Source organism: Pelophylax lessonae, assembly GCF_965119305.1.
Source record: "Pelophylax lessonae genome assembly, chromosome: 2".
Taxonomy (NCBI): Eukaryota; Metazoa; Chordata; class Amphibia; order Anura; family Ranidae; genus Pelophylax; species Pelophylax lessonae.
In genome coordinates, this window is record NC_138769.1 from 618,339,034 (window position 1) to 618,364,938 (window position 25,905).

The 25,905-nt window shown below is 48.5% G+C and overlaps 1 protein-coding gene across 1 annotated transcript in view; it reads left to right on the forward strand.

Annotated features, from left to right (window-relative positions):
• MPHOSPH8 (M-phase phosphoprotein 8) overlaps nt 1–25,696 on the forward strand; it is a 268,249-nt gene extending 242,553 nt beyond the window's left edge. The window contains exons 13-14 of the mRNA XM_082247634.1: nt 12,732–12,815; nt 25,425–25,696. Coding sequence (XP_082103760.1) covers nt 12,732–12,815; nt 25,425–25,466 — 126 coding nt within the window. The 3' untranslated portion in view covers nt 25,467–25,696. The remainder of the gene's footprint in view (nt 1–12,731; nt 12,816–25,424) is intronic.
• Nucleotides 25,697–25,905: the final 209 nt, after the last annotated feature.

A 25,905-nucleotide genomic window follows, 5' to 3' on the forward strand; every position in this document is an offset into this window, starting at 1 on the left:
GGAGAAGAGGAAAGAGCAAATATTTGTCCGAACATTTGAGCATAAAATTGTGGAAAAGCATGGACAATCTCAAGGTTACAGGTCCATCTCCATAGATCCTAATGTTCCTGCGTCTACTGTGCACAACATTGTCAAGAACTTTACAACCCATGGCACTGTAGCTAATCTCCCTGGACGTGGATGAAAGAGGAAAAACTGTTTAAAGATTGCAACAAAGGATTATTCGAATGGTGGATAAACAACCTCAATCCACTTCCAAACAAATTCAAGCTGACCTTTAGGCACAGGATACAACTGTGTCAGGTTGCACTATACGTCGCCATCTAAATGAAAAGGAACGTTATGGTAGGGGACCCAGGAGGACCCCACTGCTGATAGAGAAACATAAATAAATTCAGACAGGAGTTTGCCAAAACCTACCTGAGGAATCCAAAATCCTTTTGGTAGAATTTGCTGTGGATAGACGAAACAAATTGCAGCAATTTGGTATCATTCTGCTGTTTTCAGAAAAGAAAAAATGAGACCTTTAAAGATAATAGTCTCTTCAGTCACTGATGTTTTGGAGTTGTTTTGCTGCTTCAGGCACTGGATGTCTTGACTGTGTGCATGATATTATGAAATCTGAAGACTACCAAATAATTGAGTGCAATGTAGGGCCAAGTGTCAGAAAGTTGGGTCTCCGTCAGAGGTCATGGGTCTTACGGCAGGACAAGGGCCTGAAGCACATGTCAAAAGGCACCCAGAAATGGTTTAGGACAAAGCGATGGAGAGTACTAAACTGGCCAGCGGTGAGTCCAGATCGAAATCCCATAGAGCAATAGAGCACCATTGGAGAGATCTCAAAACAGCAGTTGGGAAAAGGAACCCTTCCAGTCTTGGATACCTGGAGCAGTTGGCGAAAGAGTGGTCTAAAATTCCAGTAGAGCGGTGTAAAACTCATTGATGGTTGCAGGAAGTGTTTGATTTCAGTTATTTTTTCCAAGGGGTGTGCTACCAAATATTATATTGAAGTCTATTTTTGGAGTTGTGTGGAATGTCAGATTTGGCTTTTTGTTTCTCCACTTTTTTGTTTCATACCAATACAAACAAAAGAAAAAAACACGAGCATATCTAAACATTTGTAATTGCAACAATTTTCTGGGTGAAGTGGTGCATTATCTGACAAAGGCAGGGGCAGGGGTGCCCATATTTATTTATCGCACATCACGGCACACAGAGCAGCTATATTCATTACTATCTGGGTTGTACGCCACCTATAGGTGAGTGGACACTGGCAACCAACGAGACAGGAAGTCCCCCTCTATATAACCCCTCCCATACAGGAAGTACCTTAATTTTTTCGCCAGTGTCTTAGAGGCGATGGTCAGGTTTGAAAAAGGTCTCCACATTTTTAAAGAAAGAAGTTTGTGTTACAAACCCTGTTAAGATCTCTGGATCTAAGGGGATTTGTAAGATCTCTGGATCTAAGGGGATTGGTAATCAGATCATCTGAAAGTGGAAGACTAAAAGGATGGTACCGGAGCCTCGGTGAAGGAAAAACGAGGCATTGGCTGTAATGCGACCTTATTTGGCGCTGGACCCTGGGATCCGGACCCTTGGTAAAACCAAACTCCAAAGGTGTTCCAGCAGGGTGCTCTACAAGTCCAAGGGAATGGCCCAAAAATCAAGGGGATCCCGGTCCTTGAAGGTCTTCAAGTGACAGGACCCGCCGTGATGGGTGAAGATTGGATTCTTGTTATAGGCAGAATCCTGCAGCGGGAATGGTAAGTTCACTTTAAAAATGATGTTGCACTGTTACCTTCCGATTTAGCAGATGCAGGGTGCCACGGTTTATGTCTCCTCTTGGGGCAGTGTGTGTATTCACTGGTGACAAGCATAACTTGGATGCCTTTCAGCTGCTCCTAAAACTGTTGCTTGGCATACAGGAGCAGGCACTAAAGGTTCTGTTACCTGATGCATGGCAAAAGTCAGCATGTCCTTAGCAAGTGATCGCACGCAAGTTATGCTTTTTAAGTGCAGGTGGAATGGGAGCAGGGCTGGCCCAAGACATTGTGCTCCCTGGGTCCAAAAATAAATGCTGCCTCCCCCCCCCCCAAAAAAAAATAAAAAAAAATCATGCCCACCAAAAGGCACACATTTTATTTTATATCATGAGAATTAAAACTAAAATTAAATTTATCAGGAAGTCAGATTTATTATTATTATATGACATACCAATTATATTCAATTTCAAACCACAAACTTTAGTTTGTCTGAATGTCTGACATTGCGCACACCCTCCGCCTCCTCATACTCAGTTTGCACTACGGGTGGCAGTATGAGATGGGAAATGCAAACTGTAAAGCGTTGCAAACTGATGACACACAAAACTGCTGGGAAAAAAATCTTGGGCATCATTTTGCTGCCCCTCTCAAAGTGCTGCCTGGGTCCAATGGACCCAGTGGGACCCATGGTAGGGCCGGCCCTAAATGGGAGGGGCGTGTCCGTGACGCATTGGCGTGCACGTGGTTTGCGAGTGTGTCGTAGCATGCCGCACATGTGCAGGAAACAGCGCAGCATTTTATGAAGTGTTACCGGTGGCGCAAGCTTTTTTCAGAAGCTGGATGGGACACCGAACAGGGGCAGCTGGGGCATGAGTCACTGTGGGTGCATGTTTACAGGCACGGACAGGTTCTGCTACTTTGGGGATAACTGTGCTGGGTGTGGAAAGCTTTTAGCCTGGCACAAGTCTTGAGTACATTAAAGTTAGTACCTCAATTTTTTCCTTACATAAAGCTATGTCCTCCCGTAAGAGGTGGGGGGGGGAGCAGGAAGGGCTTCTTAGTGTGCCTCCGTCATGATTTGAAGATCTTAGCCATGTTTCCGCTGTGTTTACTTGCATCAACTTTAGCCAGCCTTGAGAGCAAAATTGCTGCCATGATTGCTTCAGAGTCACAAGGAGCGAGAAAATGTGGTAGAAAATGTGGTAGCGCACGCCCCCTTGTTTTAGTTCAGGAATGGGCAGAGGATGTGGAAGAAGTAGCTGTAAATGGCTTAGAATAAGGCCAAGCAGAGGATTCCACTTCTGGGGAGTTGGGGTCTGAGGAGCCATTCTCGGCATCACTATCCCAGACATTATTTAGTCTTAGCACTGAAATGGTTGGGTCTGAATTAAAATGACCTCCCTTAGAGATTTCTGAAGTCTTTCTCCTCATTAGGCTCATTACACCCTCAGGCTTTCGCTATCGTCCATTGACAGACGCAGCCTCCATCTTCATTAGCTGAATGGGTTATGCTGCCGCCTGCAGGAGTAGTCTAGGCAGGAAAAGTTTAAATGTACACGGCCACGTGGCTGTCCCCACACACCCTCTGCTCAGCAAACCAGTTTTTCTGCCTAAATAAGGCATAGGACCTAGGTTTCCTGCTGGGACTTCAGCCTCAGTTTTTTATTCTTTTCAGAATTTTTCAGGGGGATCCTCCTTGTGATCTGCAAGCAATGCCAGCTGGGGTTTCACACTGGATAATCTAGATCCTTATGGTCCCCCCAGCCTGGCCTACGAGCGTGAGCAGGTTATAGTCCCGCACTAGGCCGTGCCCCTTTCCGTGTGGGGACGAGCCTGCGAGCGGATACATCGCCAGGACGCGACAATCTGGAGCGCCCTGAGTCGCAGCGTCCCCTCGGTTGGCAGCACCCCCACTTACATGGTCTAGTGAGTAAATGTGCCCCCCCCCCTCTTGCCCTTGGTGGTCTTGGGGGGGATGTGGGTCCTCCTCTGGGGATAATAGGACCTGTACTTCCTAAATGATCCCCTGGCCTGTCAGGTACCCGGCATATGTGCCCTGTCTCCCTCTCCTGCCCCCGCAGGGGGCTTTATAACTGGGGCGCCTAGTGTCCTGAGGGGGATGGCAATAGTACCTTGTTGCTTGCTGGGTCGTCTTGTAGATCCTTGAGGCCTTCGTTGTGGGGGTCCCTGGCCGCATGGCGAGCCGCCATCGTAAATGTGGGCAATGTGTATATTTTTCCCATTGACTTGTATGGGGCAGCCATTTTCCCTGAGCTTCCTATTAAAATGCATTGGCAACTATTTATGTGAAGGCCTATTGCACTGCACTAGCAGGGTGACCTTTTACATCCAGGCCGAGGTCACTTCCTTTGATTCTTCTTCCTGCTGCAGGCTGTTCAGGAGGGTCCTCTCTGGAGGTGGTACAGTATTGGGGTCCTTGCGGGCATATCCCTGCACACTCTGCTGTTTATATTTAAGGGGGAATCTGCGATCGGCGGTGGGAACTGCGATTGGCACGTTTTAACGTGACAGTACTCGGTTTTTCTGTAACTTTGAATATGGAGTCCCAGGCTGTAATTTCACCCTCAGACCCACTTTTGTGTGGCTCCCGGACAGTCCGGATCACTGTCGCTAGCCGAGATTGCCTGGCTCTGGAAAGCCTGGCAACAAAAGTTGATTTTGTCATGAAAAAGGTTAATACCCGACAAAAGGCCACTGCCTTCTCCATATTTGGTGCAGTCCTCTGATTCAGAGGCTGATGTGGTCGCCACAAACGCCCCCCTACCTGAAGGGTCGCTGTCCTCGCAGTCAGATGGTGAAGAGGACCTGTCTTCTGCTACAGCGCGGGAATGTGCTTTGGCGAAAGCCCTGATTATTTCAGTGAGGGAAACTTTAAAATTGGTGGTTGAGCCCACGCCGGCAGGGACACGGGTGGCCTTTGGCTCCCGCAAGACACAAAAGTCATGCAAGGTTTTTCCCTGTTCCCGAGACTTTTCATGATATTGTGAATGACCAGTGGCAGTGCATAAATCACGTGCTAGTTGTGCACAAACGCTTTAAACGCCGGTATCCTTTTGCTGATACGGTCTCCAACTGTTGGACGGTGCCACCTAAGGTGGACCACCCCATTTCCAGGTTGAACAAATCTACCATTGTGCTGTGGAAGATTCTCCGGTTTTTACGGATCCGGTGGACAGGCGGGTGGAATACCTTTCCCTCTTCACGTGTTGGCGGCTTCCATTTTGGAAGACCGCTTTGTGTCTGTTTTGGTATCACAGACAGTTATGGAAGGGTTTAGGGTTCTGAAAGGGAACTTGGACCCTGACGTGGTTCCCCCAGAACTGATGGAACTTGTGGACCAGATGGCTCAGGCCCTGGTGTTCCTGTGTGATGTGTCCCTGGATGCGGGTCCCCTGGTGGCCAGAGTTTCGGCTGTGGGGATTGCCCTATGGCGCATGGTTTGGCTGAAGAGCTGGTCGGCTGACCAGGCTTCCAAGAAAGCCCTGACAGGTCTCCCTTTTACTGGGAGAGCATTTGTTTGGTGACTCACTGGATGAGTTGATCAAGGTTCTGACTGGCAGGAAGAGTACTCTTCTTCCTCAGTCCTCTAAAGGTAAGAAACCACGTGCTAAGCGGGGTCCTTCCTTTACTGCTCATAGACGGTTTTTACGTGCTCCCGAGGCGCAAGAAAAAGGTAAGCCTTTCAGAGCTTCTGGAGGGTCTAAGAAACGCTGGGGCAAGTCCTCTTCAGCATGAAGTGGCGCCCTCACCCGTTTCTGGGGTGGGGGGACATCTGCGCTTCTTTCAGGAACCCTGGACTTCCTTATTTCAAGACAAATGGATTCGCAAACGGATTTGTTCCGGGTAGAAAGGAGGGCAAGGTGCGTCCAGTCCTAGATCTCAAGGCTCTCAACTGCTTTGTGCGGTTGCAGAAGTTTCGAATGGAGTCCATTCGGTCGGTGGTGGCATCCTTGAATCAAGGGTATTTTCTGGCCTCCATCTATATCAAGCATTTTCAGTCTGTGGCATTACCCTTTGGTCTCGCCTCCACTCCCAGAGTACAAAGGTCCTGGCCCCTGTGCTGGCCTTGTTACGTTAGAGAGGAATCTCAATTATGGGATATCTGGACGATCTCCTGTTGCGAGCAGACCCTCATTCGGATCTGTTGGACAACATCTTACAGTTCAGACCCTTCAAGAATTTGGGTGAACGATCAATTTCAAGAAATCTGCTCCATCGACATTGTACGGGTCACTTATCTGGGGCTGACTCTCTACTCCGCACTTGCGAGGGTCTTTCTCCCCTTGGACAAACCTCAGAAGTTGCAAAGGACAATCAGGTTGCTGATGGAAGCCGATCAGTCCTCCCTGCGGGCCTGCATGAGGGCCCTGGGTCTGATGGTGTCGACCTTCGAAGCGGTCCCATTTGCTCAGTCTAATTCCAAGCCTCTGCAAAAAGAGATTTTGGCAAAATGGAACAGAGACCCTCGGTCATTGGACCGGAAGATTTGTTTGAGTCATCTCACGTAGTCGACCCTATTCTGGTGGATCCAGTCTTCTGCTTTGTGTCAGGGCAAGTCTGGACGGTGCCAGCCTGTCAGGCTGGGGTGGAGTGCTGGGGAAGCTCTGTGCCCAAAGGACTTGGGCGCCAGAAGAGTCCTCCTTGCTGATCAACATTCTGGCACTCAGAGTGATAAAGCTTTGCCTGTTACCCTGGACGAGCCAGCTGTGCGGTTCTCCAATTCGTTTACAGCCGGACAATGCCACGGCTGTGGCTTACATCAATCCTCAAGGGGGCGCCAATTGTGTCCTGGTAGCCAAGGAGGTGGCCGAGTTTCTGGTTTGGGCAGAAGCCAATGTTCCAGCTCTTTCTGCAGTCCACATGTGGAATGGTCCCTTCATCTGGTGGTGTTTCACCTCCTGTGTGCCCGGAGGGGGACTCCAGAGGTGGATCTGTTTGCATCTCGGCTCAACAGAAAGGTTCCAAGGTTTGTGGCCAGGTCTGGGGATCCTCTGGCCGATGCCACAGATACTCTGGTGGCTCCTTGGAGCCAGTATCGGCTGATTTAAGCCTTCCCTCCGCTCGTACTCCTGCCAAGGTTTCTTCGCCGGGTGAAGGTGGAAGGCATTCCGGTCGTTCTGTTGGCACCAGACTGGCCTCGGTGATCTTGGTACGCCGACCTGGTAAAAATGGTCGTAGATCCTCCATGGAGACTTCCTCTGCGGGAAGATCTGCTGTCTCATGGACCGATCTTCCATCCTGCTTTACGGTGGCTGGCTTTAATGGCTTGGCTGTTAAAAGCAAGGTGTTAAGGGATAGAGGCCTTTCTGACCCTGTGATTCCTACCCTTCTGAAGGCCAGGAAGTCGACGTCCAGAAAGATCTATCATCGTACGTGAAAATCATACATTTCATGATGTGAATCGCTGCAATTACACCCTCGCTTGTTTTCTATAGCTAGGGTTTTGGCCTTTTTACAAAAAGGGGTTGAGCAGCACCCCGCGTTGGGCACTATCAAGGGTCAGGTGTCGTTGGCTAATAGCTTTATTCGCACTTTTATTCAGGAGGTGCGTCATCTGGCTCCGAGGAGATCCCCATTACCCCCGTGGGATTTCAATCTGTTTTTTTCTGTTCTTCAAAAGCCTCCTTTTGAGAATATTAGGGACATTCCTCTGCTTTCCTTGTCGCAGAAGGTTGCCTTCCTAGTGGCTATTACTTCTGCTCACAGAGTATCTGAATTGGCAGCGCTGTTCTGTCCACCTTATTTGGTGGTCAACAAGGATAAAGTGGTTCTCCGACCTAATCTGTCCACCTTATTTGGTGGTCAACAAGGATAAAGTGGTTCTCCGACCTAATCTGTCTTTTCTCCCTAAGGTGGTGTTGGATTTTCATCTTAATGAAGACATTGTGTTGCCTTCTTTATGTCCTAAGCATCCCAAAGAGTTTGCCTTGCACCCTTTGGATGTGGTTCGGGCAATAAAAGTTTATCTGATGGAATCCTTTAGAAAATCGGACCCTTTGTACTTGCAGACGGTCCTTGCAAAGGTTTGGCTGCGTCTGCTGCGACCATTTTAAGGTGAATCAGGCAGACGGTTGTTCAGGCTTATTCATTTAAGGGTCAGGTTCCTCCTTTCCCTGTGAAGGTGCATTCTACTAGAGCGCTGAGTGCCTCTTGGGCTTTTCGCCATCAGGCCTCTGTTGTACAAGTTTGTAAGGCAGCGACTTGGTCGTCTGTGCACACCTTTACAAAATTTTACAAGGTGGATTTGTTGGCCACAAGGTTTTGCAGGCTGCTTTTTCGTAAGAAAATGTTTTCTCTTGCGTCCTCTGACAGTCACAGCCTGTTCATATGTTCTTCACTATTGGGTAATGGTAGGAGCAGGCTAGGTAGTGAAAACTTGACATAAGAGAGTTAAACAAAGGCACACCTTTAGGGGGCTGTACCTCTCGACATTACCCTCAGCCATTCAGTGCTGCTCTTCAGTTTCTTGCTGCCTAGCTTAAGAGTAGGACTAGGTTCCCTGCTGGGACTCCTGTCTCAGTTTTTATTTTTCTTTAAAAATGTTTATTTTTCTCACTCACTATCACTACTTAGTCATGGGCATCCTCCTGGAGAACTACAAGTGACAGCCGGGGCTGGGCCTCGCACTGGATAATCTAGATCCTTATTGTGTCCCAGCCAGGCCATCGAGCGTGCGCAGGTTATTGGCCCGCACAGGCCTCGCCCCGATGGTGCCCCCGACGGATGGGGATGAGCCTGCGGAGAGATTTTTCTTTGCCGGGACGTCTCAACTCTGGAACGCCCTGTGTTGCAGCGTCCCCCCCTTGGCTGACGGCACCCCCACTCAGGGTGGGAGGTGGTCCGTATCGGAGCGGAGTCCGTGGTATGGTGAGTGATGCTACCCCCCGTGTCCCTGGGACAGTTATGAGGGGGAGTTATGTGGGCCCACTCCTTTGGGGATGTCAGAACATGTGGTCTCTGTAGTGCCCCCCCCCCGGCCGGTTTGGACGGTCCCTACCTCCCTGCCCCCTGTGGGGGGCACTCTGCGATAAATGCTGCATGGGGGGCCGGGTCTTCTTACCTTGTCCTGGGGGTCCTCCTGGTGGATTCCCGCGGTGACCAGGTCCTGGTTTCCTGAAAAATCAGCGGCGTTTGTTTGTCACAATTTTGGGTGAGGGCAGCCTGGCTGACTAACTGTAAGGGCAGCAGCCATTTTTTTTTTGGGCTGTATTGGCGCCCATACATACACACACACACACACACACACACACACACACATATATATATATATATATATATATATATATATATATATAATATAATATAATTTTAAGTACTGCCAAAAATTGAGTCCTGGTTGAACTATGCCCCCATTGGTCTGTTTTGTGCTTCTGGTGCATGCTCAGCTTCTGTACCTGCAGCAAAATTGCTACTTTGGCGTCACAAAGGATGTCTCTGTGTGCTGTTCTGAACCGGCCCCTGCCCTCTCAGTCTATCTGATTCAGAGCCTACTATGGTTGCCACGGACAACGCCCCCTCTGCGGGGTTCCAGTACGCACAATCAGAAGGGGAGGTGGAGGAGTCCTCCGCCGCAGCGCGGGAATGCGCTTTAATTGCACCCGTCAGGGACACGTTGAATATTAGCCCACCCAGTCAGGTAAGCGGGTTTCCTTCGGGTCCAGCAAAACCCAGAAGTCGCGTCAGGGTTTCCCCTGCCCCGAGGAGTTTTTACTATATCGTGAATGAACAGTGGCGATGCGTTAGGCACGTGCTGGCGGTGCCTAAGCGTTTTTTTTTTTTTCAACGCCGCTACCCTTTTGCGGACCTAGTGTCCAATCGCTGGACGGTCACCTAGGGTGGACCACATAGTTTTCCGGTTGAATCATTCTAATAGGTGCGTGGAGTCGCTTTCCCACCGCATGAATGGGTGACGGGCTCCCTCAAGCCTGTTGTTGTGTTTTTTTTTTTTGTTTTTGTTTTTTTTGTTTTTTTTTTTCGCTTCCGTGTTGGTTTCACAGACTGTTATGGAATGGATCAAAGTGCTTAAGCGCAACTTGGTGGCGGAGTCGGTACTCCGACTCTCAATGATCTCGTGGACCAAGATTGCCCAGGCCATGCCTGTGAGAAGCGGCCCTGGACAAAGGTTCCCCCGGTCGCAAGGTTGTCTGCGGTGGGGATTGCACTCAGCTGTATGGTGTGACTAAAGGGCTGGTCGGCTGACCGTGCCTAAAAAAAAAACATGTCCGAGATCCCCCTAGGGGGAATGTTTTTTTTGGGGACTCCTTGGATAACAATGTCAAGGGTCGTATTGGGTAAGAGTAAACTCCTGCCCCAAGCCGCAGAGGTCTGGCCTCCATCGACTTAAAGGATGCGTATCTGCACATCCCGATCGGCGAGGGTCACCAGCGTTACCTCCGCTTCGCAGTGGCAGAGGACCACTTTCAGTTTGTGGCTATACCCTTTGGTCTAGCTCCTGGCTCTGCTGCGCAAGAGGGCGATTGTGGTCCTCGGTTATTTGGCCAACCTCCTGTTGAGGGCTAGCCCGTGTGCCACGGTTCAGACGCTCCAGGAGTTCGGGTGGACCATCACTTTCCAGAAGTCGGCGCTGACCCTCGCCTGATTGGAAAAAAGAGTTTGTTGGGCGCTAATGCTGGGAAGTTGGTCCCCAATTCAAAAGTCTTGATGGAGGAAGACAATCAGGACAAACGCCAGACTTCTGTGATGCACAATAGCACTATGCTGGCATCCAGGGCAGCTCTAACAGGTGAAGCGAATCCCGCTGACAACAAAAGAAGAAAAAGGCGCAGCTGAATGCAAGGTGACTTTATTGTACAATTGATGCACAAACTCCCATGGAATCGCATGAAATTCTGTGCGCGTCCTCCAGGCTCTTCAGTCACTTCCCGGTGTGTTGCGCTTTCATCCGATGAGCGCGATGGAAAAGAAACCAATGGAAGGAACGAGATGGAACCGAGGCCGCTGTGATCCGCAGGCCTCACGAATGGACCGTACAGACGTGATGTGTTTCGGAGTATGCGTACAGCGCTCCATCAGACGAGTGGAGAAGCCGACGTAATGCCGGGCATTTAAAGAACAGTGGCGGAAGTGGCCGTGAAAGCCGAGGGGCAGGTCGCTAAACACCAGAAAGAGCCCCAAGGCTCCAGACACTGCAACATCACTGGTATATAAAGACATATGACTGGTAATAAAATTACATTGCAGATGGATAAAATGTAAAAAAAACATAAGCAGACATCATTCTAAACCTGCAAAAAACAAGAACGATGCTGCTAGAATATACAAGGAATAAAATGGTAAAACAGTACATAATTAATATACTAAAATACCCATCATATGGCAGTAACTGTAAAAATTATTTAAAATTATTTAAAAAAACACATAAAAAAGATAATACCACTCAAATTTACAGAATAGTATTAATATCGACCTCCTCATTCAATCCTCCTGGTGAGAGAACATCCAGGGCATATATCCAGTATGTTTCTCTCTGACAGAGTCGCTTGAACCTCTCTGCCACAGGGAGACCCTTCTGAACTGATTCAATGACCCACACCCGCAGGCCGTTGGTGGATTTGGCATGATGACGGAGGAAGTGTCTTGGGACACTATGTCCTTTCCCTCTTTTAATGTACCGCCTGTGTTGACCAAAGTGTGCCCGCAATGCACGTGTGGTTCTACCCACATGGTGTAGGCCACATGGGCATGACAGGCAATAGACCTCAAAATCAGACGAACACGTATGGAACTTGTTGATCTCATACGTAGTTCCCTTGATAGTGAAGTCCTTTAGGCCATGTGTGACAAACTGGCAGGTGAGGCACAGTCGTTTACGGCATTGGTACATGCCTGTGGTGTTAAAAAAAATTGCAAGGAAGGCGACTGGTATTTTTTTAGTTTTTTAATTTGCTGGGTGCAATTTTTGCTTTAATGCTTGTAGCCTTCCTATATGTAAACTTGGGTTTGTTGGGTAACTGTGACTTAATATGTGGATCCTAAAGTAATAGTGACCAATGTTTCAAAACCACTTGTTCCATTTGACGGTGGCGATTGTGGAACTGTGTGGTGAATCTAAGGTCTGTGTTGTCCTCCCTTTTGGTTCTTATGAATTGCATGTGGTGGCATGACATAATGGGAGTATGCTTGCTCAATAAGGACCAAGGGATGGCCTTTTTCCAAAAACTTTTCCTTTAGGATTTCACCTTGTTCTTTATAATCGTCAACTTTTGTGCAATTGTGTCTTTTCGGAATGTTGTTGAGCCAACGTGGATGGTGACAACTTTTATAATGTAGGAAAAAAATTCCCGCTGTAGGTTTTGTGTAATTTCTCACTAACAATTGCTGGTTTTCATGATATAGGTCCAAGTCCAAAATTGCTAGATGATTTTTATCAACTACCGAAGTAAAACTAAGGCTCATGTCATTATTACAGTGGGCTATAAAATCGTCAACTAGGGGGGGCCTCTCCATCCCAAATCAGGATATCGTCGATGTATCTGCCAAAAAATACTATATGTGGGGTATAGGGATTATTTTTCAGATATAGCAGGTTTCCCAATATCCCATCGTAAGGTTAGCATACGACGGGGCAAAATTGGCACCCATGGCTGTACCATTTATCTGTAAATATTCCTCATTGAACATAAAGTAGTTGTGTCTGTGTGTGAGGCAAAAGTATGTATACTACTATTAGAGTATTAGGTATTAAAGTATGTCAAAAGTGGTTACAAACAATTTTTACATGAACTTTTTAACATTGAGGAAATATATTTTGCACTGATATGTATTTGAACTTGAATTATCAGAAGTATATTTGAGGTTTTTTTTTATTGTTTTTTGTAGTGCTATACAGTATACTGTAGTTACATTGTAATAAAGATTACAGTTAATATGGGTTTTTCCCCCATCTAAAGTTATAATTGTTGCTAATTTTTTGTTTTCATTTTCTAGGATGCTCATTTTATTTACTCCTTTAGTCCCGTTGCTGGCCCAAACAAACTTTTTATTAGACTCTCCGAGGTACCAACTGCAAAGGTGGGTTGTTGTGTTTGGGCAGGTTTTACCAATTTGTAAATGACTGTAAGATGGATTCATAGAAATAAATGAAACCTTGCAAAATAAAAGTGCCTTCTCCAACTTTCTGCTTCTTTATGGATGATATAGAGCACATTCTTTAAATGTTCCAGGCCTGCTATCTCGTATGTTTTATGGAGAGGTTCCAACAGGTGTGACTTATACACCTCACTGGAAATTGAGAAATGTATATACAGGTCCATCTCATTAAAAATATGAATGCCATCAAAAAATTAATTTATTTCAGTAATTCAATTCATATAGATGCTTTACACAGTGATAAATTTCAAGCATTTTTCTTTTCATTTTGATTATGGCTTACAGCTAGTGAAAACCCAAAATTCAGTATCTCTGAAAATGTGAATATTACGTAAGTACAATAAAAAAAGTATTTTCTTTCGTTCATTGAAAGACACAGCTCCAGAATCTTCTTGACCATTGGGTTATGCTGCCCCCTACAAGAGTAGGACACTAGGCAGGAAAAAAACTTTACCATGCCTATGGGGCAGTCCCAGGGGATATACCCCACTGGACAGGGGCTGGTCTGCAAGTTAAACGTCTCACGAGGGCGCATACGACCTGGTCCCGGCCTGAGTCGCAGCGTGCCTCCTTCTGGCCTGTAGTACCCCCATTCCGATAATGGTGCGGTGGTCTGCCTGGAGCGGTGCCCCCTGGTTCCATGGTATGGTAAGTTGTGTCGCCCCCCCCCCCCCCCCCCAATGTCAGACCACCCCGTCTACCCACACTGTGGCCATTTTCTAGTGGTTTCCCGTTGAATAGAGCGGTGCCCATGTTTTTGGAGCCTTACGGGCAGTAATTGCGGCGGTGGACTTCTAGTTTTAACTCCTGGACTTTCTCTTTCTCTCTGATCATCGCATTATGTGCAGCATCTGGCACTCTGCTCTGTGCCTGACCAGGGTTTGAGAGTTCCTGTGGATGCCTTGCGGCTCTCCCTCTCTCTGCTATATAGCAGCTGCTGGTTGTGCTGGGACCTGTGGGGTCTCTGGCGCCGCGGTTTGGCGTCACTGTTTCTCATTTTTGCCTCTATGATTCCCCTGGTTAACCGTGGAGTCCCTGGAGCACATTTCACCACCTGATCCACTCGGAGGCGGGGGGGGGAGGCCTTTCTGAGTCCCAGTCCACCCTGTCTGCAATGGCTGTTGCCCTAGAGTCCTTAATGTCCAAGTTTGATATGGTCCTGCATAAACGGACCAGCAAAAAGCATCCCCCCCCCCCTCCTTCACCTGCCTCCTCCTGTCTCTTCATATCCTGAGTCTGATCTGGCCACCGAGGGCACGAGTTGTCCTTCTGGATTTGCGTCCAGGCACTGATAGTGAGGATGATTCCTCTTCTACTACAGCCACGCATATAAAAGCGCTGGTAGATGCATTGACTGTATCGGTGCGGAAAACATAAAAAATGGAGGATGTGACTGCATCCGAGGCCCTGGCCATCTTCGGTACCCGAAAATCCTCAAAAACTGCAAAGGTTTTTCCTTTTCCCGCCTATCTTGACAACATTATCGCGAGTCAGTGGGGTTGCCCTAAACGCAATGTGGCAGTGCCTAAGTGTTTTCGCTAGAAGGTATCCCATTGAAGTGTCCCTGTTAAAGTGGACAGTCCCACCTGTGGAGGATTCTCAGGTTTCCAGGCTTAATAAATCCACTCTAATTCCGGTAGAGGAGTCTCCGGGTTTTAAAGACCCTTTTGATAGGAGAGCGGAGACCTTGGTCCGGCACATGTTCACTATGGCCGGTTCAGTCTTTAGGCCGGTGTTCACCATTGCCTTGGTGTGCCAGACCTTGACTAAATGAGTGAAGCTTTTGCGCCAGGATCTGGAGAGGGGAACAGCTTCCCCCTGCCTTGCGGAGCTGGCGGATTAGTTCGTCCAGGGCTTGCAGTTTGTGATGCCTCTCTGGATTCGGCTCCCTTTGTTTCTAGGCTGTTCCTGACAGCAGTGGTCCTAAGGCACATGATATGGCTGAAATTCTGGTCTGTGGACCAAGCTTCCAAGAAGGCCTTATCGGATCTCCCCTTTGTCGGTGATCGTCCGTTTGGGTCTTCCCTGGATTAAATCATTAAGGGACTTGCAGGAGGGAAAAGTACTTTCTCTTACGTCCTCCGACAGTCGCCGCCATCTTCATATTCGTCACAATGGGGTATTAGACTTTGCTCCGTAGGAGTAGCTAGGCAACAGAATATGTCAATATTAAAGCTTTTAACATATCCCCACCCCAGGGGGTGGTCCCCTCAGTCTATACCCTCCTGCTTCCTGTTTCATACTTCAGTTTCAATGTCTAGCTTGTCAGGAGTAGCTGGATGTCTCTGTGCTGGGGCATTTTGTCTCAGCCTTTCTCTATTCTTTTTTGATTTTTGTTTGAGTTTTTTCTCTCTCTTTACTTAGCTGTTATTTTTGTCAGCGTTAGTTCTTCTGATGAAGAGGATTCGTACGGGCTGGATCTCGGGCTGATCCCCCTGTTAGCAGGTTGTGGGTCAGTGGCTTCCCAGCCTGCCATCGAGCGTTCAGCCAGGTAACGCTCCTGGCGCAATGAACGACCCATCTCTGTTCGGTGCAGGGATGCTATGGTGAGGTGGCTACCTCACTGGACGCTGTGCGGTTTCTCAACCCCATTTTTGCTGCGTCCTGGATGCGACTCTCCCTGTCACATGTGCAGTGGCTTGTTCGCCTGTGCGGGTTCCCCACGCCATCTAGGAGGTAAGTGTATCTGTGTGGGGACCTGTCTGTCTGGGGGGTGTCAGTCTGGGACTGTGTTACCCTGCCTGTGTTCACACTGTTAAGTTCCCTATCTCTCTGGCTGCATGCTGTGGGCTGCGAGGAGGGGGGGGGATGTGCTGCACTATCTGTGTCAGACTGTGAATGTGTGAACGGCTGTGTGCTGTGGGTCATGTTTTTATCATGTTTGGGGCACATTACAGCGACCGCTGCGGCGGTCCGCCATGTTTTAATACATGTGGTGTGTTTTCTCCACTTCACTTTCATTTTGGCAGCGCTCACTCTGGCCGTATGGTCTCACTGCGGGCGGCCATTTTCTTGTAGCCTTCCATAGGCTTCATAGAGCGCCCTGTGTTGCATAGCTTCCTTTCCCTGGGCGCACTGATCGAGGCAGCAGCGGTGGTCTTTACAGGTTTTTACCTCCCTGTCCCTATTTCCTTGCCTGAGTTGAGTTTTTTCTCCCTGTGGGGGTCAAACTTGTGCTAGTGTGTGTGTGCGGTGGGCAGCGCTCACCGCGCTTGTTTAAGGGGCTGTTAACCCTTTATTCTCCGGCATGGTATTGGGGCAATGGATTCTCAGGAAAGCAAATTTCCTACCACTTGGTGGGGGGGGGGGGGGGTTTGGCTGCGGTTGTGGCTAACATTGCTGCTCAGGTGAATATGCTTGTGGCTGCTCGATCCACAAAACGGCCCAGAGTTTCAATCTCCTCTGATCAGAGGGTGATGGTGATGGGGCTGCTATAGCTAGGGTCTCCTTATCGGGGTCCCGTTCCTCCCTGGATCTTGGGGGTCCGAGGTGGAGGCTGAGGTAGGAGTGGATAATTCTCCCCCTGGCTCGCCTGAAGAGCTTACACTCATGGATGAATTGATTGCTTTTATCAAGCAAACACTGCGTTTACAGGATGAACCATGTCCTCCTGCTGCCCTGGCAGCTTATGGGACGCAGAAAAGACGCATGACATTGCAGGTCTTTCCTTGCACTGATGTTTTTCAGCACGCTGTTAAGGAACAATGGCGCAATATGCGCGAGCCCTTTGCTGTACCAAGTAGGTTCAGGCTGCGTTATCTTTCACGCCCGCTACTGATGAGCGGTGGTGTGTGCCACCTCCGGTGGCTCACGCGGTGGCGGTTTTGAATAAGTCCACTGCGATTCCTGCAGAGGACACCCCGGTGTTCCGGGATGCTACGGACAGGAGGCTGGAGTCTCTTGCCCGTCATACTTACTCTATTACGGGTTCTATGCTAAAGGCTCTATTTGCTTCGCTTATGACAGCCCAGGCTGTCGCGAATTGAACGCAGGTACTCAGGCGCGTCTTGGTGGCTGATTCAGCCTCACCGGCGACATTGGATAGGGTGGATCAAATCCATCATGTATTTGTGTGATGCGGATTTGGATATAGTACCGTTGGCTGCACGTGTTCACAGTGTGGCGGTATTGTCTCGCCGCCTGGTTTGGTTGCAGTGTTGGTCTGTGGACCAATCTTCTCGCAAGACCTTAGCCAATCTGTCCTATGATGGATCTCGCCTTTTTTGGAGAATCCTTGGATACACTGATAAAGGGGATCACGGGTGGTAAGAGCACGCTCTTGCCCCAATCCCGCAAGGCTAAGGTTGCTCATGGTAAGAAGCATGCTTCTTTTAGGCCCTCTCGGGGGTCCTTTCGTGCCTTTCGGGCGCACTAGAAGGGCAAGCCGTTCAAAGGTCAAGGCTCCCAAACGAAGCCGTGGTCAGGTTACCAGAAGTCCAGCCAGTCCGGACCCGCTGCCCATAGCAATGCGGCCTGCAGGGGCGCCCTCACCCAGTTCTGGGGTGGGGGGGACGCTTGCTCGGTTTTTCTTCAACCCTGGTTGGCCCGTGTTCGGGACAGGTGGGTTCAGGAAATCGTTCGTTCTGGCTACAAGATCGAGTTTTCTCTCTCGGCCGGAGAGCAGGGTTTTTTTCCCTCAGGAGGTTTCGGTGCCTCATCTGGACAGATTTCGGGGGTTTTCTCTTCCAATCTGTTCACTGTGCCCAGGAAGGAGGGTACATCCAATTCTGGACTTACAGGCTCTGACCCGCTTTGTGCGGGTTCGCTAGTTCTGCATGGCATCCCTGCGGTCGGTGGTGGCTGCCCTGGTTCCGGGGGAATTTATGGCTTCCATCGATTTGAAGGATGCGTGCCTTCACATCCCATTTTTTCGAGGGTCACCAGAGGTACCTGTGATTCGCCATTGCCGTTGCCTTTTGGTCTCGCTTCGGCTCCACGGTTTTTCACTAAGGTGCTTGCACCCGTTTCTGGTTTGTTGAGAGCCCAGGGCATCCCTGTCCTGGGGTATCTGGGAGATATTCTGGTTCGGTCTGCGACCAGCCAGGGTCTGGAGGAGGACCTGTCCATCACGATGCTGACTCTACAGGAGTTTGGTTGGACGATGGTTTTCCAAAGTCGACGCTGTGTCCGTCGATTCGTCTTCCCTACCTGGGAATGATTCTGGACTCGGTCCGGGCGAAGATCTTCCTACCAGACGACAAACTGAGGTCTCTTCAGGAAGAAGTCAGGTCCCTTAGGGACGTTCCGTGCTCGTCACTCCGGACGCGCTTGAGATGTCTGGGATTGATGGTCTCGGCTTTCGAGACGATTCCCTTCGCCCAGTTTCACACGCAGGGTCTCCAAGCGGAGATCCTGTCCAGGTGGGACGGGCGACCGCAATCTCTGGATCTCCATATTTCGTTGGGCCATCGCACCAGAAGGGATCTTCTGTGGTGGCTCCAGTCCCCGGCGGTGTCGGGGGGCAAGTCTTTGCGTCCTCTCTCATGGACGGTGGTCACCTCAGATGCCAGCCTGTCGGGCTGGGGTGGTGTTCTGGGCGTTCTGTCCGCCCAGGGAACTTGGTCGGAGGAGGTTTCCTCCCTTCCGATCAACATTCTGGAATTGCGTGCGGTGAATCTCTGCCTTCAACGTTGGCCGGACGGGCTTTAGGGCTGTCCGGTTCGGGTGCAGACGGACAATGCCACGGCGGTGGCTTGCGTCAATCGCCAAGGGGGCACCGAGAGAGCCCGAGCGGCTCGGGAAGTGGCCGACATTCTGTCTTGGGCCGAGACACACTTCCCGGCGATATCGGCGGTTCACATTCCGGGGATGGAGAACTGGCAGGCAGATTATCTGAAGCCGACAGTCCCCGGACCAGGGGGAATGGTCCTTCCACCCGGATGTCTTCCAGATGTGGTGCGCGAAGTGGGGTCTTCCGGAGGTAGACCTGTTCGCGTCTCGTCTAAACAGCAAGGTGAAAAGGCTTCGTGGCAAGGCCGCGCGATCCTCGGGCAGACGCGTTGGTAGCTCCGTGGCATCGATACCGACTGATGTATGCGTTTTCACCGTTTCAATGGCTGTCCAGGTTCCTTCGCAGGTTGAACTCGGAACCAGAACACAGTGTTTTTTGTGGCACCGGACTGGCCTCGCCGGTCCTGGTACGCAGACCTCGTGCATTTGGCGGTCGACGCCCCGTGGCGTCTGCCTCTTCGAGAAGATCTCCGGTCTCAAGGGCGGATATTCCATCCTGCTTTACAGTCGCTGGCTTTGACGGCCTGGCTGTTGAGACCGAGGTCCTGAGGGATAGGGGTCTCTCCCCTGAGGTCATTCGCACTTTGATCGACGCGAGGAAATTTTCCTCGGGGAAGGTCTATTACCGTACTTGGAAGGCCTATTTTGCCTGGTGTGAGTCCAGGGGGTTTTCACCTCGCCCGTACTCGGTGTCTAGGGTGTTGTCCTTCCTTCGAAAGGGTGTTGCCAGCGTTTGGCGCTGGCTACGATCGAGGGTCAGGTGTCTGCGATGGCCGTTATCTTTCAACGTCCTCTGGCATCTAACTCCTTGGTTGGCACTTTTGTTCAGGGGCATCTGGTCCCTCCTAGGAGGGTGCCTCTGCCTCCTTGGGACTGGAATCTTGTTCTGTCCGTGTTACTCCATGGTCCTTTTGAACGGATCAGGTAGATCTCGTTGTCTATGTTGTCCAAGAAGGTCAACTTTTTTGGTGGCGATCACTTCAGCTCGCAGTGTGTCGGAGCTGGCAGCTTGTCCTGCAAGTCTCCGTATCTGGTCATTCACTTAGATAAGGTGGTCTTGCGACATAACCCTTCTTTTTTTCTGAAGAGGGTTTCGGAATTTCACCTCATTGAGGACATTGTCTTGCCTTCGCCTTGCGCGAAGTCTAAATATCCAAAGGAGGTGGAGTTGCACTCCTTGGATGTTGTTCGGGCGATTAGGGTTTACCTAAAATCGTCTGAATCGTTTCGCAAGTCGGATTCTTTGTTTGTCCTTCCGGGGGTCCTCGGAAGGGCGTAGCGGCGTCGGCTTCTGCCGCCGCCAATTGGTTCAGACAGGCCATTGAACGGGCCTATGCTTTGCAGGGAAAAGTTTCCCCTATGCCTGTGAAGGCGCACTCTGCCAGATCTCTGAGTACGTCTTGGGCCTGTCGTCATGGGGCTTCTGTGGCCCAGGTGTGTAGGGTGACGATTTGGTCGACCGTGCACACCTTCACTCTATTCTACAGAGGGGAGTTTCAAGCATCCGCAGATGCTTCCTTTGGCCGCAAGGTTCTTAGTGCGGCGGTTCCTTAGGGTCCCTTGTTTTGGACCTTTGGGCTGTTTGGGATTTCTTTTTATCCATGGGTTTTTGTTTTTTCCCTGGGTTATTGCTCCCGTTGAGCAAGTTTTTTCTCATGTTGCCCAGCTGGTTTCCTTCCTTTGGTAAGGTTACTTTCTTTGATGTGGAGACTGCGTTGCCTTTAGGCTCGGCTGCGTTTCCCACCCCTCATGTTTGCACTGCTTTGGGACGTCCCCATTGTGACGAATATGAAGATGGCGGCGACTGTCGGAGGACGTAAGAGAAAACGGAATTTTTGTAAAATCTTACCTGTAAAATTCCTTTCTCTGAGTCCTCCGACAGTCGCCGCCCCCGCCCCTCTTTTGGGGTTTAGGTACTCTACTGAAACTGAAGTATGAAACAGGAAGCAGGAGGGTATAGACTGAGGGGACCACCCCCTGGGGTGGGGATATGTTAAAAACTTTAATATTGACATATTCTGTTGCCTAGCTACTCCTACGGAGCAAAGTCTAATACCCCATTGTGACGAATATGAAGATGGCGGCGACTGTCGGAGGACTCAGAGAAAGGAATTTTACAGGTAAGATTTTACAAAAATTCAGTTTTCCTCCCACAGGCTTCCAGGGGCAATGAGTCTCATCGTAGATGTGGTCCTTTTTTCTGTGCTCTCAAGTGGCCTTTTTGTTCCTCGGGATCTCAGGACAAAGGATTCAAATCGGTTAGGTCTGCCTCCAGAGTTTCCAAGAGACCCTGGCCTGGTAAGCCGGGAGCAGGTCCTTCTAGGCCTGCAAACAAGCCCTCTTCTGCCTAAAAGGGCGCCCTTACACATATTTGGGATGGGTGGACTTCTTCACTTCTTTCTGGACCCGTGGACCTCCCTGATTCAAGACAGGTGGGTCCACGAGCTGATTCCTTCCGGCTAAAAGATCCAATAGCGGTCTTACCCTCCACAGAGGTTTTCTCCTTCCAACCTGCTTTTGTCCCCAGACCGTTTGCGTGGTCGATTTAGGGCAGTACAAGATTTGCTACTGCAACGGGTGATTGTACTAGTTCCAAACTCTGAACATTTTTGGGGTTTTTATTTAAACTGGTTTCCAGGAAGGAAGGCAAAGTTGGTCCTATCCTGGACCTCAAAGCCATGAACCACTTTGTGTGGGTACAGAAGTTCCGAAAGGAGTCCATTCGTACGGTAGTGACATCCCTTCATCAGGGCGAGGAGCATTATCAATTTGTGGCATTACCCTTTGGTCTCACCTCAGTTCCTCGGGTCTTCACGAAAGTGTTGGCCCCTGTGTTAGTATTGTTGCGAAAGCGGGGTATTGTGGATGATCATCTTCTGCGAGCAGAGGCTCTGGCTGCTCTAAAGGAACACCTGGACATCACTGTGCGGACTCTACAGGAGTTCGGTTGGACATTGAATTTCCAGAAGTCTGCTCTGGTTCCGTCCACCAAGTTGGACTACCTGGGTCTAGCCCTGGACTCTGCCTCAGCCAGGGTGATTCTTCCGCTGGACAAGCTCCAGAAGCTGCAGGATGCAATTCGACGTCCAGTAATCGGTTGTCTCTCCCGCAGGGAGAAGCTTTTCGCCATTAGGCATCTGTGCTTCAGGTTTGCAAGGCGGCTACCTGGTCGTCCGTTAACACTTTCACAAAGTTTTACAAGGTGGATGTGCTGGCATCTGCAGATGCCTCTTTTGGCCGCAAAGTTTTGCAGGCTGCCGTTTAAGGTTGTTTGTCTCCCTTGAGGGTGTTTGATGTTTTTTCAGGTTGGTCTCATCTTGTTGTTCTGATGAGTCCTATGTTGCCTGGTTGGCTATGGTTTAGCCCTGGAATTATTTTTCTGCTTTTCTCACCCCTCATTTTTATGGCACTGCTTTGGGACATCCCTACGGATATGAAGATCAGAGACTGCCTCCGTCAATGAACTGCGTCCATTTGAGTTGGGTTGGTATTATTTTCTCTGACACTGCTTTTATACAAAACTGACATCCTATAGCAGGGAGAGAGAGTATGCCCCCTGGGACTGCCCATAGGCGTAGCTAGAACTTTTTTTCTGCCTTGTGTCCTACTCCTGTAGGGGGCAGTATAACCCTACTGATATGAAGATCAGAGACTGCGTCCGTCAATGAACATCAGAGAAAAGAATTTTACGGTAAGACAAAAATCATTTTATTGGTCTTGTGTAATAATCTAGTTTTCTGAGATACTGAATTTTGGATTTTGCCTAGCTGTAAGCCATAATCAAAATTAAAATAAATGCTTGAATTTCACACAGTGATATATTTTATCTATAGAAAATAAGAGTTTCACTTTTGAATGAAATAACTAAAATTTAACTTTTTGATGATATTCTAATTTTGAGATGCACGTGTGTGTATATGTATGTATATATGTGTGTGTATATATATATATATATATATATATATATATATACACACAGTATCTCGCGAAAGTGAGTACACCCATAACGTTTGTAAATATTTTATTATATCTTTTGATGTGACAACACTGAAGAAATTACACTTTGCTACAATGTAAAGTAGTGAGTGTACAGCTTGTAGAACTATGTAAATTTACTGTCTCCTCAAAATAACTGTACGCACAGCCATTAATGTCTAAACTGCTGGCAACAAAAGTGAGTACACCCTTAAGTGGAAATGTCTAAATTGGGCCCAAAGTGTCAATATTTTGTGTGGCCACCATTGTTTTCCAGCACTTTCTTAACCCGCTTGGGCATGGAGTTCACCAGAGCTTCACAGGTTGCCACTGGATTCCTCTTCCACTCCTCCATGACAACATCACGGAGCTTTTAGGGGTAGAGACCTTGCGCTCCTCCACCTTCCATTTGAGGATGCCCCACAGATGCTCAATAGGGTTTAGGTCTGTAGACATGCTTGGCTAGTCCATCACCTTTACCCTCAGCTTCTTTAGCAAGGCAGTGGTCGTCTCCAAAGTGAGGGGGATCGTGCTCTGCTTCAGTACGTCACAGTACATGTTTGCATTCATGGTTCCTTCAATGAACTGTAGCTCCCAAGTGCCGACAGCACTCATGCAGCCCCAGACCATGACACTCCCACCACCATGCTTAACTGTAGGCATGACACACTTGTCTTTGTACTCCTCACCTGGTTGCCATCACACACGCTTGACACCATCTGAACCAAATACATTTATCAGACTACAGGACATGGTTCCAGTAATCCATGTCCTTAGTCTGCTTGTCTTCAGCAAACTGTTTGCGGCTTTCTTGTGCATCATAGAAGAGGCTTCCTTCTGGGACAACAGCCATGCAGACTAATTTGATGCAGTGTGCAGTGTATGGTCTGAGCATTGACAGGCTGACCCCCCCAACCTCCACCCCTTCAACCTCTGCAGCAATGCTGGCAGCACTCATACGTCTATTTCCCAAAAACAACGTCTGGATAGAACGCGGAGTACGTGCACTCCACCTCATTGGTTGACCATGGCGAGGCGTGTTCTGAGTGGAACCTGTCCTGTTAAAGTGCTGTATGGTCTTGGCCACCATGCTGCAGCTCAGTTTCAAGGTCTTGGCAATCTTCTTATAGCCTAGGCCATCTTTATGTAGAGCAACAGTTCTTTCTTTCAGATCCTCAGTTCTTTCCCATGAGGTGCCATGTTGAACTTCCAGTGACCAGTATGAGAGAGTAAGAGCGATAACACCAAATTTAACACTCCTGCTCCCCATTCATACCTGAGACCTTCTAACACTGAGTCGCATGACACTGGGGTGGGAAACTTGCTAGTTGGACCCAATTTGGACGTTTTCACTTAGGGGTGTACTCACTTTTCTTGCCAGCGGTTTAGACACTAATGGATGTGTTGAGTTATTTTGAGGGGACAGCAAATTTACACTGTTAGGCCCCTTTCACACTTATGCGACATGATTTTACCGTGATTTTGACGTGACTTTGCTGCAATTTTGAGCAATGGCTCAGGGCTATATACCTCAAAACGCATTAAAATCGTGCCAAAATAGTGCAGGAACTACTTTGAAGTTGGTGCCACTTCAAAATGCACTGATATGAATGGGGCTCATTGAAAAAAAATGGAAAACGACTTGTCATGCGATTTTGCGGTCCAAAATCGCTGGACAAGTCGCACTAGTGTGAAAGAGGCCTTATTCAAGGCCTTATACAATTACATTGTAGCAAAGTGTAATTTCTTCAGTGTTGTCACAAGAAAAGATATAATAAAATTTTTACAAAAAAGTGAGGGGTGCACTCATTTTTGTGAGATACTGTGTGTGACGTGCTTGTATGCATGCCTGACAACATCGGGGCATGCTCCTAATTAATTCACACTTGTGCGATCCGATCCTGTGCGAACTGTCAGATCGTACTGCGATATGCGATCAAACTGGGGTAGTCGTTAACATTTCATTGACACCCCCTGCGTATCGCATATGGCAGTGTGAACTGCCAGATGTGCGTTTGCGATGCAGGAACAGGCTGCAAATTCGCAGCCTTCCCGCATCGCACAAGTGTGACCCGGCACTTAGTCCATAGGGTTTAATATTGAGTTGGCCCACCCTATGCAGCTATAACAGTTTCAACTTTTCTGGGAAGATCGGGTTGAGGTTAGGACTCTGTGCAGGCCAGTCAAGTTCCCCCACCCTAAACTCGCTCATCTCGGTCTTTATGGACCTTGCTCTGTGCACTGGTCCAAATCATTTGGTGGAGGAAGGATTATGGTGTCGGGGTTGTTTTTACAGGGGTTGGGCTTGGACAATTAGTTCCAATGAATGGAAATCTTAAGGCGTCGGCAGTGTACCAAGCCATTTTGGACAATTTCATGCTCCCAACTTTGTGGGAACATTTTGGGGATGGCCTGTTTGTTTCAACATGACTGCGCACCAGTGCACAAAGCAGGGTCTCTGTGAGCTAGGCCTCCTCGTCCAGCATCCATGCCTGACTTAATGCATGCGCTTTTTGAAGAATGGACAAACATTCCCATAGACACACTCCTAAACCTTGTAGAAAGCCTCCCAGAAGAGTTGAAGCTGTTTTACAGTAGCTGCAAAGGGTGAGCCAACTCAATGTTGAACCCTACAGACTAAGGCATTAACGTTCACGTGCATGTAAAGGTATGTGTCTCGATACTTTTGGTTATAGTGTATATATATATAATTGTGTAGTTTTTGTCTTTAAGTTCATTTTGCTATAAAGTAGAACTCTTCTGTGATGTAAGTAGGGTTGTTAGAACAGCATTGCCGAAGCATTAAACGGTGTCCTCTCTTTACAGGTAAAGCTGCTGATTACTGCATACAGAGTACAACTCCATTAGAAGATGACACGTTTGCCTATCTTCACAATATTGTTCAGTGCTCCTCCTTGTACAGAATTTGGAAATGGACAGACTCACCCAAAAAAAAATCCATATCTGTGTTTTTATTAGATGTGACATGTACAGTAGAATTTTTTATTTTGACAAGTCATTCCTGGCACTTGATCTCTATTGTGGTGTTGGGATTTGCTTTAGTTTCAAGAAGGTACATGTAACCGCTGTGTCATTCCTGAGATTCGTTTGCTACAGAAATGTTCCTTCCTTGTACAGATCATCTTGGATATTACCTTCTTGTATCCCCTGTAGCGGATGTCAAGTTTTTTTTTTCTCCCCACCCAGTCTTTGTCCTGCTCAGAGTTGAACCATGCTTATATATATATATATATATATATATATATATATATATATATATATATATATATATATAATTTTTTTTTTT